General features: G+C 34.2%; 1 protein-coding gene across 1 annotated transcript in view; it reads left to right on the top strand.

Annotated features, from left to right (window-relative positions):
- The window catches only part of LOC125029951, an 83,381-nt gene that overhangs the window by 20,636 nt on the left and 50,245 nt on the right, over window positions 1-12,500 (top strand). The window contains exons 14-25 of the mRNA XM_047620142.1: window positions 1,155-1,286; window positions 1,408-1,509; window positions 2,897-2,944; window positions 4,459-4,626; window positions 4,740-4,822; window positions 5,201-5,362; window positions 5,472-5,640; window positions 5,776-5,901; window positions 6,079-6,243; window positions 6,968-7,141; window positions 7,377-7,587; window positions 9,375-9,475. Of these exons, the coding sequence (XP_047476098.1) occupies window positions 1,155-1,286; window positions 1,408-1,509; window positions 2,897-2,944; window positions 4,459-4,626; window positions 4,740-4,822; window positions 5,201-5,362; window positions 5,472-5,640; window positions 5,776-5,901; window positions 6,079-6,243; window positions 6,968-7,141; window positions 7,377-7,587; window positions 9,375-9,475 (1,641 nt within the window). The remainder of the gene's footprint in view (window positions 1-1,154; window positions 1,287-1,407; window positions 1,510-2,896; window positions 2,945-4,458; window positions 4,627-4,739; window positions 4,823-5,200; window positions 5,363-5,471; window positions 5,641-5,775; window positions 5,902-6,078; window positions 6,244-6,967; window positions 7,142-7,376; window positions 7,588-9,374; window positions 9,476-12,500) is intronic.

Below are 12,500 nucleotides of genomic sequence, written 5' to 3'. Positions count from 1 at the left end.
CTTGGTATATACTGTCTAGCTTGGCTATACTCATCTTAAAAAGTAGTAGACTCATACTGTATCAAGCAGCTGTGAGGAATGTTCTTGTAGAAGTAGATACCCTACATTTATATTTATTATTACATACTCTATTCCATGTGAAATATGTAGTGAATCCCATTTCCTGCCTCCAGCCATACACCCCAAGTAGTAAAATCATAAGAATTGTATTTGTTTCTGTGTAATTTGATAATAATATTTACTAACATTGGTAACCATCTGTTTCTGCATGTGCATGGTTATGTAATATGCTGTGCTCAGTGATCTCAGTGAATTCCAGATTAAATTAATATTCTTTTGTTAAAGATCATGCATGAAAAGAAACTGGAGTAGAGAGTCAAGGAAAACAGACAACCGCTAACCATGATACCCATATTGCTACAACCACTTGTAGTTTTTCATTTTTCTGTTAGAAGAATGTCTGTATGGATTAATATATTCTAGTTGTTTATGATGACATAGAATTTAGATCATCCAAACTTTTCACTGCAGTGCATGGCCAATTTATGACCTAGTTTATGTTATGAAGGCCTTTACTTAAACCGTATTTAGAGGCATTGGCTGCATATTGAGAGAGTTTTGAAATCCATTAACTGAACAAATACATTATTGATAAGGCCAGAAGAGAAAGCTGTAATATATACCTTTATAGAATTGGATTTAACTTTGAAATTTCATTTTGAATAGATCAATGTTACAATGTATACAGCCTATAGCCTCCATTGAATGCATTTAACACAACAAAAATGTAATAGATTATGGAAACAGTAGTGTACTGATATTTTATTCTTAGCATAGTCCTGTAAAATTTTCAGAAGAATGAGTTTAATGCTTTTGATCTGCTTAAATTAATAACGAATACATTTTATTTTTCACTTTGCCATGATCACATAGATGCATGCTTCAAAAGAGATATGTATTTTAATGATTTTTCCATCCACAGTAAATTGATATGATTAATGTATTTCGTAAAACTCCCCCAACTTCAGGAAAAGTGTGGTAACAACTTACAGTGAATGTGTGCTATCAAATCATTTCCTTTTAACGCATTATGTAATGAGTAACAAATCTCTTATTTACTGAGGTACTAATGGATTTCCATTTCCTATGACTAGGCTATAGAGCTCCATGTTCATCGGGTATTCAATGAATCTTCCATCAGTGGGCATGACTACCTTAGGAACATTGTCCACCTGCCGTTCTACCTACAGAACTCTGGGCTGCGCAAAGTCAAGCAGGCGCAACAGGTAATGTCATTAGGTTAAGAGTTCATTAAATATGAAAACTATTTGCCTAGAAATCTGTTTGACATGCACAGAACTTTGAAGAAATATATTCTGACCTTTTTTTCTGATGTTCGATATACAGGCAGCTGAGAAGACCAGGGGAAGATCACAGAGCATGTGGCTGGAGGTAGAGACAGACTCTGTAAGCATTGCCACAACCTCTGCTATGGGTGGCATTAGCCATGTAAGTAGATTTCATATTTTAGCTTCAGAAGTGAAAATTAGTGTGTTTCTGCTTTTATGAATTGTTTGATTGTTTAGTGACAATATTGTTTTATGGTATATAGTGTGAGAATGTTAAAAAAACAAGAAAACTTTAGTGTTAGTTGATTGATTTGCAGTAAAAGATTATTTCAGAAGTGTTTTGGCATAACTTGATTTTATTTTTTATTGTGATATGACATTATTAAAGCACTAACTGATCAAAGGAGAACTGTAGTCATCATTGTTCCTGACAGACAGACTGTTGAATGAATGTAGTTAGGGATTGGGAATAAAAAGCTTTGAAATCATGTGGTCCTGGTTATGAGTGTCTGATCTTTGTTATATGAAAAGGTCACTGACTTTTGCATTTATACTTGAAGGCACACACGCACACACACTCACATATACATGAGCACATACACTTACACTTACACATACTCACACTCACACTAACACTCAGACACACACACTCAGACACACACAATCACACATACTCAAACACCCACACTCAAACACACACACTCAGACACACACACTCAGACACACACACTCAGACAGACACACACACACACACACACACACACACACACACACACACACACACACACACACACACACACACACACACACACACACACACATATATATGTATATGTATATATGTATATATGTATATATGTGTATATATACATATATACATATATACATATACAGTATATACATATATATGTAAATATATACACACACACACACGCACACACACACACACACACACACACACACACACACACACACACACACACACACACACACACACACACACACACACACACACACACACACACAGGTGTACATGTGCATGCATGTAACCATACATATAGACTTTTGGTTTCAAAAGGTACAGTATTTTCATTTACTTTTGTTTTTTGATTATTAGAAAAATTTGCAGACATTGCACTCTTAGAGTAGTACAGGTAGACTTTGTGCATAACCCACCTGTGACCTTGTCTGACTTTCCTCCCTGACCCGACTGCTTTGTGCTTCTTAGACCAATAGTATTGTTTGGGATACTCACTTAATTTCTGGTGTGTTACCTGCTTTAGTGTGGTATTATCCCTTTTACATATATTTGTTAGACTTGCATGCCCACTATTCATTTCATCCACCTTTTCATTATTCAGAAAAATTATTCCTTTCAACCTTTTTCACTCCATTCATTCAGTCATATATTCCTTTTTCATTTCATTCTGTCTATTCCTCTTGACCTTTTTCACTCCATTCATTCACTTATCTACTCCTTTTTTATTTCATTCCTCTTGCTTTCAACTCTTATCCTGTCACTTGTTAAGAGTCCTTGATCCCCCCAGATACCGTTAAAACGTGCAATATCCAGCGAAAGCGGATTCAATTTCTCCGTAAGTACCCCCCATGTCCCACTATGTCCTCCCGTGTCTGTTATTCTTGTGTCTGTGCCCCTGGTCCTTGTCCTCCTGAAACCTCCTTGTGGCTTTATTTATGCAGTTGGTGGTTATGCAGTGTGTTTGGCCTCAGTTATTATTATAAATGTATTTATTTATATATATATATATATATATATATATATATATATATATATATATATATATATTTTTTTTTTTTTTTTTTTTTTTTTTTTTCTTCTTTTTTTTTTCTCCATACAGTACCAACATTTTCAAACACAGCTTCCTTAGTAATGTATCTTGGCAGCAACTTTGTGTTTTACCACGTCATCTCTTAAAGTGAAATGTCCTCTTACATCTTTACCTCTTCCCTATTTTACCACATTATTCTTTGCTTATTTTACATTCAATATCTAAGCTGAGCTTTCGTATGTGTTTTTTGTTCTTTTCTCATTCTGTCTCGCTGTCACTTCCCTAACCTTTGTTAACTTTCCTACAACTTTTCTCCATGTATCTTTAAATGTGATAAGTTTCCTCACATTTCATTAACCATTCTTGTATCGTCTTTTGTTTTATCAGTCTTTCCTCTGTTGCACTGATAATTTATTTTTTATTGGTGTAAATTCACCTTATCTTTGATAATCTTATCAAAGATAAATTTCTTTAATTTATTGTTCCCATCTCTGATTTATAACTCTAGAAATACGTACATAGTGCTTTTGAACATACAGTAATAGAAGGTAACCATAAAAAAAAAAAAAAATTGCAACAAAGGGATTTTGCACTCTACTTACATTACACAATTGAATTATAAGAGGAACATTAACTGAGGTAAATGTTTAGAAGTTCTAGCCACTTGCATATGCTTTCTAAAAAAATCCAATTCCGTTTTATTACACTACTGAACAGTATTAGAGATTTTTGTGCCACTGATTGTATTATTAATACTCCATTGTCTATACTTGGATATTGGTTTTAATAAAGTTAATGATAAACTGCCACTAAAATAATTTGAGTATCACTCATAGATACATTTTTGTTAAGAGATATTTGTTTTAATTGAACAGCTAAGGAAATACCTTTACATAATATAATTACTGTTGTTAGGCTTTGTTGATGACTTTTATGTAACCATAAGGGATATAAGCCTCTTTTATAGAAAATTGTAAATTGAAGCAATTTTGAATATTGATTTCAGTTTTATACATATTATAAGTATAAAGTCAGAACACTGTCAAGTAATGCTTATGATTTGTGTCTTGCCTTGCTTTATTCAAGCCTATAACTTTAGTCACAACATATATTCTTCACATATTTTAAGAATACATTATTATCACCATTCATGCTTTCTACATTTGCATCATATACTTATACTGTATGAGCATATCAACTGCTTTCAGTACAAAATATTTACCTAATCCATGCTTTTGCTTGTGTAGCAATTTGCTACCCTCTTTGATTTGTGGCCTGAAATACAAGTCACATTATTATTGCTTCCGTACTTTTGACAGATTCCTGCTAATCGTCGCATGTCATCAGAGAGCGGTCTAAGTTCTTCCCAGAACCTTAGAAGAAATAATAGCAAGAGTAGCAGGAGAACTCTCAGGCCATCAGATTCTGTTGCTTCCAGTATAGGCTCTAATCTCAATAGGGTTGGAGGTGCTCAGGATCTAACAAAGGTATGATTATGTGATGTGTGGATGGCTTTTTTGCATTATATGAATTCTTTAATATGCATATGATATATTGTCACATTGTTTTTTAATTTTACATGTAACTTTTTCTCTCACAGGTGTTATTAACAGATGATTACTTTAGTGACATAAATCCAAGATCAATGCGAAGGTTGATGAATGTTGTTTACATCACTGGCAGGTAAGAAAACTACCAATTTATTAGATAGCTTTAAAGATTCAACACTAAGCACTGTATCCCCTTCCACAGACTCAAGCAAAGAATTCATGCATGATTACCAAAATCAACCTTGGCCTATGTTTTTGTTCTGATGCCAAAGTCCAAATCCAACCCAACAATCCTTTCAGGAGTTCTTATTCCAAAAATACATTTTTTTGCCAATATCTGTTGGACTGAAATTTGAATTGTATATTGTTCCATTTTATCAGATTATAATATAAATCCCATAAAGTTCAGGATTTGTTATCCAGTATACTCAGCAAAGATGTTCATACAAAGAAGTATTGAACCATTTACTTTTTTTAAATGTGTTAGATAATAGATACATTTATTCCACAGGTTGTTAAAGGCATTCCACATAGATTTCAACTGGTATCACTTAGCTTCATGGATTAATATCACTGAGCAGTGGCCATACCGTGCTTCATGGCTCATCCTGTTTTATGAGGCCAATGAGGACACCCTAGATGATAAGTGCTCTCTGAAGGATCTCTTTGAAAAGTGAGTTGTGATATTTTTTATAATGCCAACAAAGGTATCTACTGTTTTATTTTGTGTGTGTTACCCAAGAGAAGGATTTATTAACAAAGTCCATATGTTTATGTTACAGAATCAAGAACCAGGTTCCAAACTCCAAGGAAGTTGAGCCTCTTTTGGAGATGGACAAAGAGGAAAAGAAATTTGAAATCTTTCTCTCTATGCACAAAAGTTCCTTACATGTATCAGACCTCAAAGTCTTCCTTCCATTCACCATTAACCTGGATCCATTCATTAGAAAGGTATGACTGTGTAAGATTTTTTTTCATTTGTATTAAGGTTTTTGATTACTTTTATCACCTACAAAAATCTTACTAATATTGATATTTATATTTAATTGTCTTGATACTTTTATTAATCCTTGAATGGCTTTCCAGGTAATCAAGGAGGATCAGCCACAATTTGATGACATGGGACCACAGTTCACTGCCAATCCTACTAGTCCTTGGTCCTTCCAACAGTATGACCCACAGAATAAAGTTACTACAACTCCAAGAAGACCAGTAAGAGACTTTTTTTAAGTAGATATTAGATTTCTCAGGGAATGTTTATGTTGTTTTGATAAAAAATACACTTTTACATGCTACTTTCTTCACTTATTTAGGATATTGCATTCTTTCCAGCATTGTCATATATTTTTCCTTTGAACACCCTCTTCACAAATATATTAATTACTACAGGTAAGAGGCAATCAGAAGAACTCTACAGCCACCATGCCACCCATGAATCCACTCATGTGGGGTTATGGTCCACCATTCCTTCCTTCCATCCAGTCAGCCCCATCAGTTGACTTCAACCCTGTTCCCATGAATATGAACACTGCTTCAAATACTGCCAGTTTGCCAGTAAGTCCAAATACATTCAAGTTGGTATGATTTCAAGTATTTGCTTGAACATGTATTTCAACCCAATCGTCACGTATGGCAATAATACATGCCATTCCCATTGTAGTACAAGTATATTTATTGCATTTACACATAGATGGCTCTACAAGTACTTATTCACCAAGGAGTCAGTTATTAGTCCTACTTGTATTACCTGTTCAAACTTTTCCTTGACTTTTGGAAAGGGTCTTTTGCATTATTTCATTGTCTCAAATGTTACCAAGATTTTAATAACAATTTAATAAGTATAACATCAATAACAATGATAACATTATCGATATCAATTGTAATAAAAAGAAAAACACATTTTCCTGCCAATTCAAGGAAAGGAGAAATCAGGATTGGTCACTAGGGCCTAATGATAGACTCCTTGCTGGCTGAGCATATGTGGAGCCATCTGTATGTAACAAAATTCACAAAAAACTACAGGGGACAGAACATAAATCCATGCCAGTTGGGTTAAAGGAATGTTGCTCAGAAAGTCCTCAATACAATATTTTGTGATACGTTATGTTAGTTGATATAAAGTAGCTAGATCATGTATATAAAATAGTTTAAACAAATATTGATACAGAATGGAAGAAAAGGTTATTACTGGGATTTATTCACATTTTAAGTATTATTATTTCCTATTATTTATGGTTTTATTTTTCTTCTTTTTACTAATTGATGATTTTTTCCTCAGCCTGAAGCTGCAGATAAGAAGCTCTCCAGCTTGTCCATTGAAGGTTTGTTTGAGATATTCAGCAAGGTTGAAGGTGTTTCCACAGGCATGCTGTCAACCTACAAAGAAAGATTCATTGAGCATAATATCAATGGAAAAGTTCTGCTGCACTGTGATCTGGATGACCTGAAGAAGGTAAGTAAGAGATCCAGTAGAGTTGGGCTTATTTTGACTGTATAGAGTGTGTAGTAGTTAGTGAATCATGAAACAAAGAGATGATTTCTGATAAAAAATAAATTAAAAGATTTGTTCAGAAATATTGATATTTAAAAATTATATCCATTTTTAAGCCCCCTTCCCCCAAAAAAAATAATGATGAAATAGAAACTAAAAAATAATAATCTGATTGTTAAATTTGATCTTATTTTAGGTTTTGCACATGAATTTTGGAGACTGGGAGTTGTTCCGTGTTCTGGTGCTTGGCTTAAGGGAGCGTGAAGCAGATGAGGAGTTTATTGCTAAAAACGTCAGATTCGCTGATACGCACATTCAGCGGAATGGTTCTCAGGACCTCGAGGACAGCGCGGCTCCAAGTAGTCTGTTGAGCACTTCCAGTGGTGACGGTTCTCTCATGCGAAGGGGTAATGTCACCCAGCTCTAGACCTTTGTGCTGTTTGTGTTGGGTAGTGTAATCACCTTTAACATAAGCATCACCAAACTCATTTCACGAGTGTTGATTGTTTACCAGTGGTACTAACTGGCTCCACTTCTTTGCTGTTTTTTTTGTTGGTATCTTGTACAGTGTTGCCAATCGCCTTGTTTTTTTGTGTGTGTGAGCATCTCTGTTATGTTTACTTCACTGTCTGCACTAGCACCTTGCATTTCATTGCTATGATGTTCCAGTCCTTGCAAAAAAAAAAAAAAAAAAAAAAAAAAATTAGATCTCCCTTACTGAACTTTCTTGTAAATGTTTACCTTCTGCTTTTCTGATATTTATCACTTGAAAAACTGTTCTTCTAAAAAAATTAACTGCAAATTTAAAGTAATTTTCACAGTAAGTTATGGAAACATTTTGTTAATTGTTATATCAGTTGCTGTGAATTTTTTGTTATTGTGCTTCTCAAGCTTGTGAAAACAATTAACCTTACAGTTCCCAAGTCAGCTTAAGATACATACTTAAGAATAGTTCTATTTAAGTGCAAATGAGATGTGTGAAAGAGCACATGTGCCTCAGCTTGTGATACTTCATTTAGATAATAGGGTATGGGAGTTGTATCATTCATCCAGAGTGTAGAGTTTTAAATTTCAAATGATAGCTTAAATAGATTAAAGTGAAGTCAACATGATATTTATATAATCAAATCACCTTGTGGACTATTTTGGTGATTCATCTGTATATTTATCCCTTTCTTCTCTGTGTCTGTAATATTCATATATAATGTATTTCCTCTCTCTGTCTGTATATATATATGTAGATAGATACCTTGGTAGACATGCTCATTACCTTTTTGTATGACTTCATTTCCGGCTTGTACAGTATGTTTTAAGATGTTTTGTCTGTTCAACCAAACACCTAGAAGCTCAATTATTTAAGAGCAAACGGAAAGTATTATGAAGTCCAAATGAATAATATATTGCATTTGCTTTGGGTATTATATCTATTACTGGAAGAGAAACTGTAGTGAGATCTACAATATTTTCTAGTCCTGCTCTAATTGTACAGTAGTCTTCCTGTAGATAGGCTTATCTTCCTTTTACATGTATATGCATATTTTTCTACTTTATATATATATACACACACTCATGTGATTATTCATATTATGATCTTTTCTTACTCTATTCTAAAGAATTGAGTTGTAGTTTTCCCTGTTATCTGTAATTACAAAATAAAGGGACCTAAATGCTTCCTTCTTTTCCATTGCCCTGGAGACCTCTGCACTGAGCAACCTTTTTTCTGTTGGCAGATAGATCATGCACGGGACTGGTAACCTCAGCTTAACTAGCTAACTGTCACTGATACTGATCATTAACATTCATAACTCACTATTAACTCTGTATTATAGTTACTTACAAAGTAATATTTAACATTATTATCATTTTCTATGTAAGGTTGTGGATGTAAGTGTGCCAATATGTTTCATTGTTAGAAAGTATTAGAGGGAATTTGTTCTCATAAGAATGAGAATAGTTGTATATTACTGTGGAAGGAACTACTGATTTTTAGACTTGTGACCTGTGACTTCTGACCTGCATTAACTAGTAGAATCTTTTTATTTTATATGTTTGCAATGAATATCATGTTAAGTAAAGTTCTCCTTCTGCTAATAACATACAGATAACCATTTCTGGGGAGTCCTTTGTGGGTTATCATTTACTTTGTGTTATGACTGATTTTGACTTTTTCTGACCTCACGTGACTTCCCTTTAGGGTCAAGTCGGGGGTCATCCACCATGAGCAGTAACAAGGAAAGAGAAGACCTTCATGGATCAGTCCGAAAAGTTACTAAGCAAAATCTCCTAGCAAAGCAGGTACGTAACGTCGATGTAGTCACCCCTACACAAGGCTGCTACTGCTCCATTTCATCAACCAAGCGTTGTTTACACTGCTTATTTTCTTCCAAATTACCTGAAAAAGTAGATCAGCTGGGAGCTCCTCCACCTGGTGATAGAGAACAAAAGGACTTCAAGGACCAAGTAGATCAAAGTGATGCATTACTTTATTAGAGAAAACTTTTATGAGAGTCTGTAATGGAGCTCATCCTACTTATAATTGGTATTAATTACCCTAGTTTTAAAGTATTGTTTTGTAAGTAATATCCTTGACCTCAGTATTATTTATTATGTTGATACTATTCTGTTGATTAATGACAGGGAATGGAGCAGCTCCCTAGTTTTATAGGAAAGACTGTTTTATTGCTCAGTTATTTTGTTGTGTTTTTTGTAGTTACTTGCCTTCATATATTGAAATAATGATATTGTCTATAAGACATTTTGCATTGTTTTCTTATTTAGTCATTTTTTTCCCTAAGTGCACCATTTTGTAGTTTCATTCTATTTAAGATCTTTGTTGAATTTGCAGCATATATGAAGAAACCATTGTGTAATGATGTGATTACTAAAGAAAAAAATAAAAGGAAATATTTGAAATTTCTATTCAAAATATATGAAAATCACCCATGCTGCATATTCTGACAGGTCTTAATAAGTAATTAAAAGTTGCTTTTGGCTAGTAAGCATTGTAGATTGCAAAGTGACTGGCAATTCATCTTCATTAAGGGTTGACTGAATGCTTTTTTTCACCCTTCTATCTGTTTAGTGATATAGCCCTGCTAATTTTGCTTTAATGTGAAAGTTGTTGCTGAATCACTGTTTTCCACTACTGTCAGTATTTGATTTTCTGCATTGTGAATATGGCCTACATTTATGCTGGTTGATTTTAAACTTGTTGTCACTCTGATTTGTTATCTGATCTCCCCAAAAATGAAGTATATCCCTGTTCTATTGCTCTTTCCCCAGTTATTTTCACTATTCACCCTTGTACCATAATGAAAATGGCCTTATGAATCCAGTCCAGCTTCTGTATGATAAGCAAATAGAAAAGTATAAGCAGCTGAAAGAGTCTCAGTGAGAAATGTAACAAAGAGAAAATTTTATGGGATGTCGTATGTTTATGGACGCACAGAGGTGACCAGCCTTGTACACTTGTATTCTGTAGAGTGAGACTTCTTAAGCTGCTAAGGATACCTGCAGGCTGGGCATTGTTGCATGTGTTTATTTGCATGGTTTGTTAAGAGTTGGGCTTGTATATATTTCTGACCAAATGTAGGTGCAGTACTCTAGTAGGGAAATGCTTGATGTTTATTTGTTTATGGTCAATTGTGAAAGGTGCTTGAATTAACTTATAAATTGGTAAGTTGCAAAGATTTAAACTCATAAATATGTATTGACTACATTGTGCTGATGAATCTGACCATTTCAAAGACTGGCAGAAAAAAACACTATATACAAAATAAATTTATTAGGAGATGAGACAAGTGTATAGTTATTTTTTATGACATTATGTCAACATGTATTTTGGCATTTATTATAGAGACTGCATGTGCGGCTTGAAATATTTATGAATTTCTAAAATTTGGTGGTGGTGTGGTCTAACAGAGCTCTGAAATTTTCCCTCTACTCAAGCAAATAAAAAAATACTTATGAGGTCTTCTACAACTATGGCACTAAAGTGCCAGTAATTTTTAAGAGAGTAGCATTCTGGAAGATTCTTCAATGGAGAATAGCACAGCATGCTCCTGAACACAAGCTTTCTTGGTGATGGGTAGAAAAAAGATACATAAAACACACACAACTCAAGGGTTTGTTAAACTGGATTTGTAGGCATCGCTCAATGAGGCGTACCAGGCATCCGACACTGAAGAAGATCACCTCTTTACACCAGTCAAAGAGAAGCAGCTGTGGGTCTAACAACGGCAGCTGTGACAAGATGAACATCAACACCGGGAGTGGGTCTAATAACCGGAAGCTCTGCTTCAAATGTGTGTTCATGTTTGAAAGTGGTTGTGGTACAAGTATGAAAAGCTGCTGTATGAGTGGATTCGACTGCGACAAAACTTCCCAACAAGACGGTACAATACGAGAGACATCTGAACTGAATTACTAGTTTTGATCTCAAAGTACAGTTCACAAGTTAATCATTATATATGTTGTGGTGTTCAATCCCTGTGATGGTGAGCGGACGAGAAGTCAGTCAGGAGGCCAGTGAACTCCACCCCTTCCTTGGACTCCTTGCGAGATCCTGCAAGCCACTTGGGTTCTGCACAGACTACATTCGAGGTTCAACTGGGCTCAGCGAGGGACCAGCGTTCATCGTGCTGTATCATTTTCTGCTGGATTCCTTTTCAAATCCAAATGTTAAGTTCACAAAGATGATGGCAACATCATATCAATAATGTGATAATGAAGTTTATTTACAAACTCCTTTTTTATTTGTGATTGTATAATATGTATGGGATCATTGATGAAGTCTAGATGCTTATGCATTTATGTGATTATAAGATTTAATTTTCTAAATCAGTTCACAAGAAGTATTTCCTGAGAAGTGCTGTTTCTGTGTTTGTATTTTGTATGTGAAGCATTGTTTATACCAACTTGTCTCTTGTTACCAATTGTTACCATAATTTTATTCACAATAGCTGTGATATTTGCTGTAATTATATTATTCCATACATTCTCATTGTGATTAATATATATTATTTGATTAGTAATTCATTTTATATTTCAATTTTTTATCCTATTGTTTAGTTTTAGTCTATGAAAATAATGCCAGCAATTGAAAATAAAACATTATTTTGAGTTTGTTTTCCTCCAAACTTTGTCCTCAAGGTTTTGAAATAATGATCATGTCCATTTGCATTTGGTAATACTCAATTGAGACTACTAATCACACTCCTCTATGGACAGGATATTTACCTTTCACATGGAAAGACAAGCCATGTGAAATGTTGATTAAATGCACTAAAAATTAGAAAGTTTGTGAAGTTTGAAATCCTAC

Source organism: Penaeus chinensis, chromosome 10, assembly GCF_019202785.1.
Source record: "Penaeus chinensis breed Huanghai No. 1 chromosome 10, ASM1920278v2, whole genome shotgun sequence".
In the NCBI taxonomy this organism is placed as follows: Eukaryota; Metazoa; Arthropoda; class Malacostraca; order Decapoda; family Penaeidae; genus Penaeus; species Penaeus chinensis.
The sequence above is the reverse complement of the archived record's forward strand: the minus strand, read 5'-3'. Positions and strand labels throughout refer to the sequence as shown.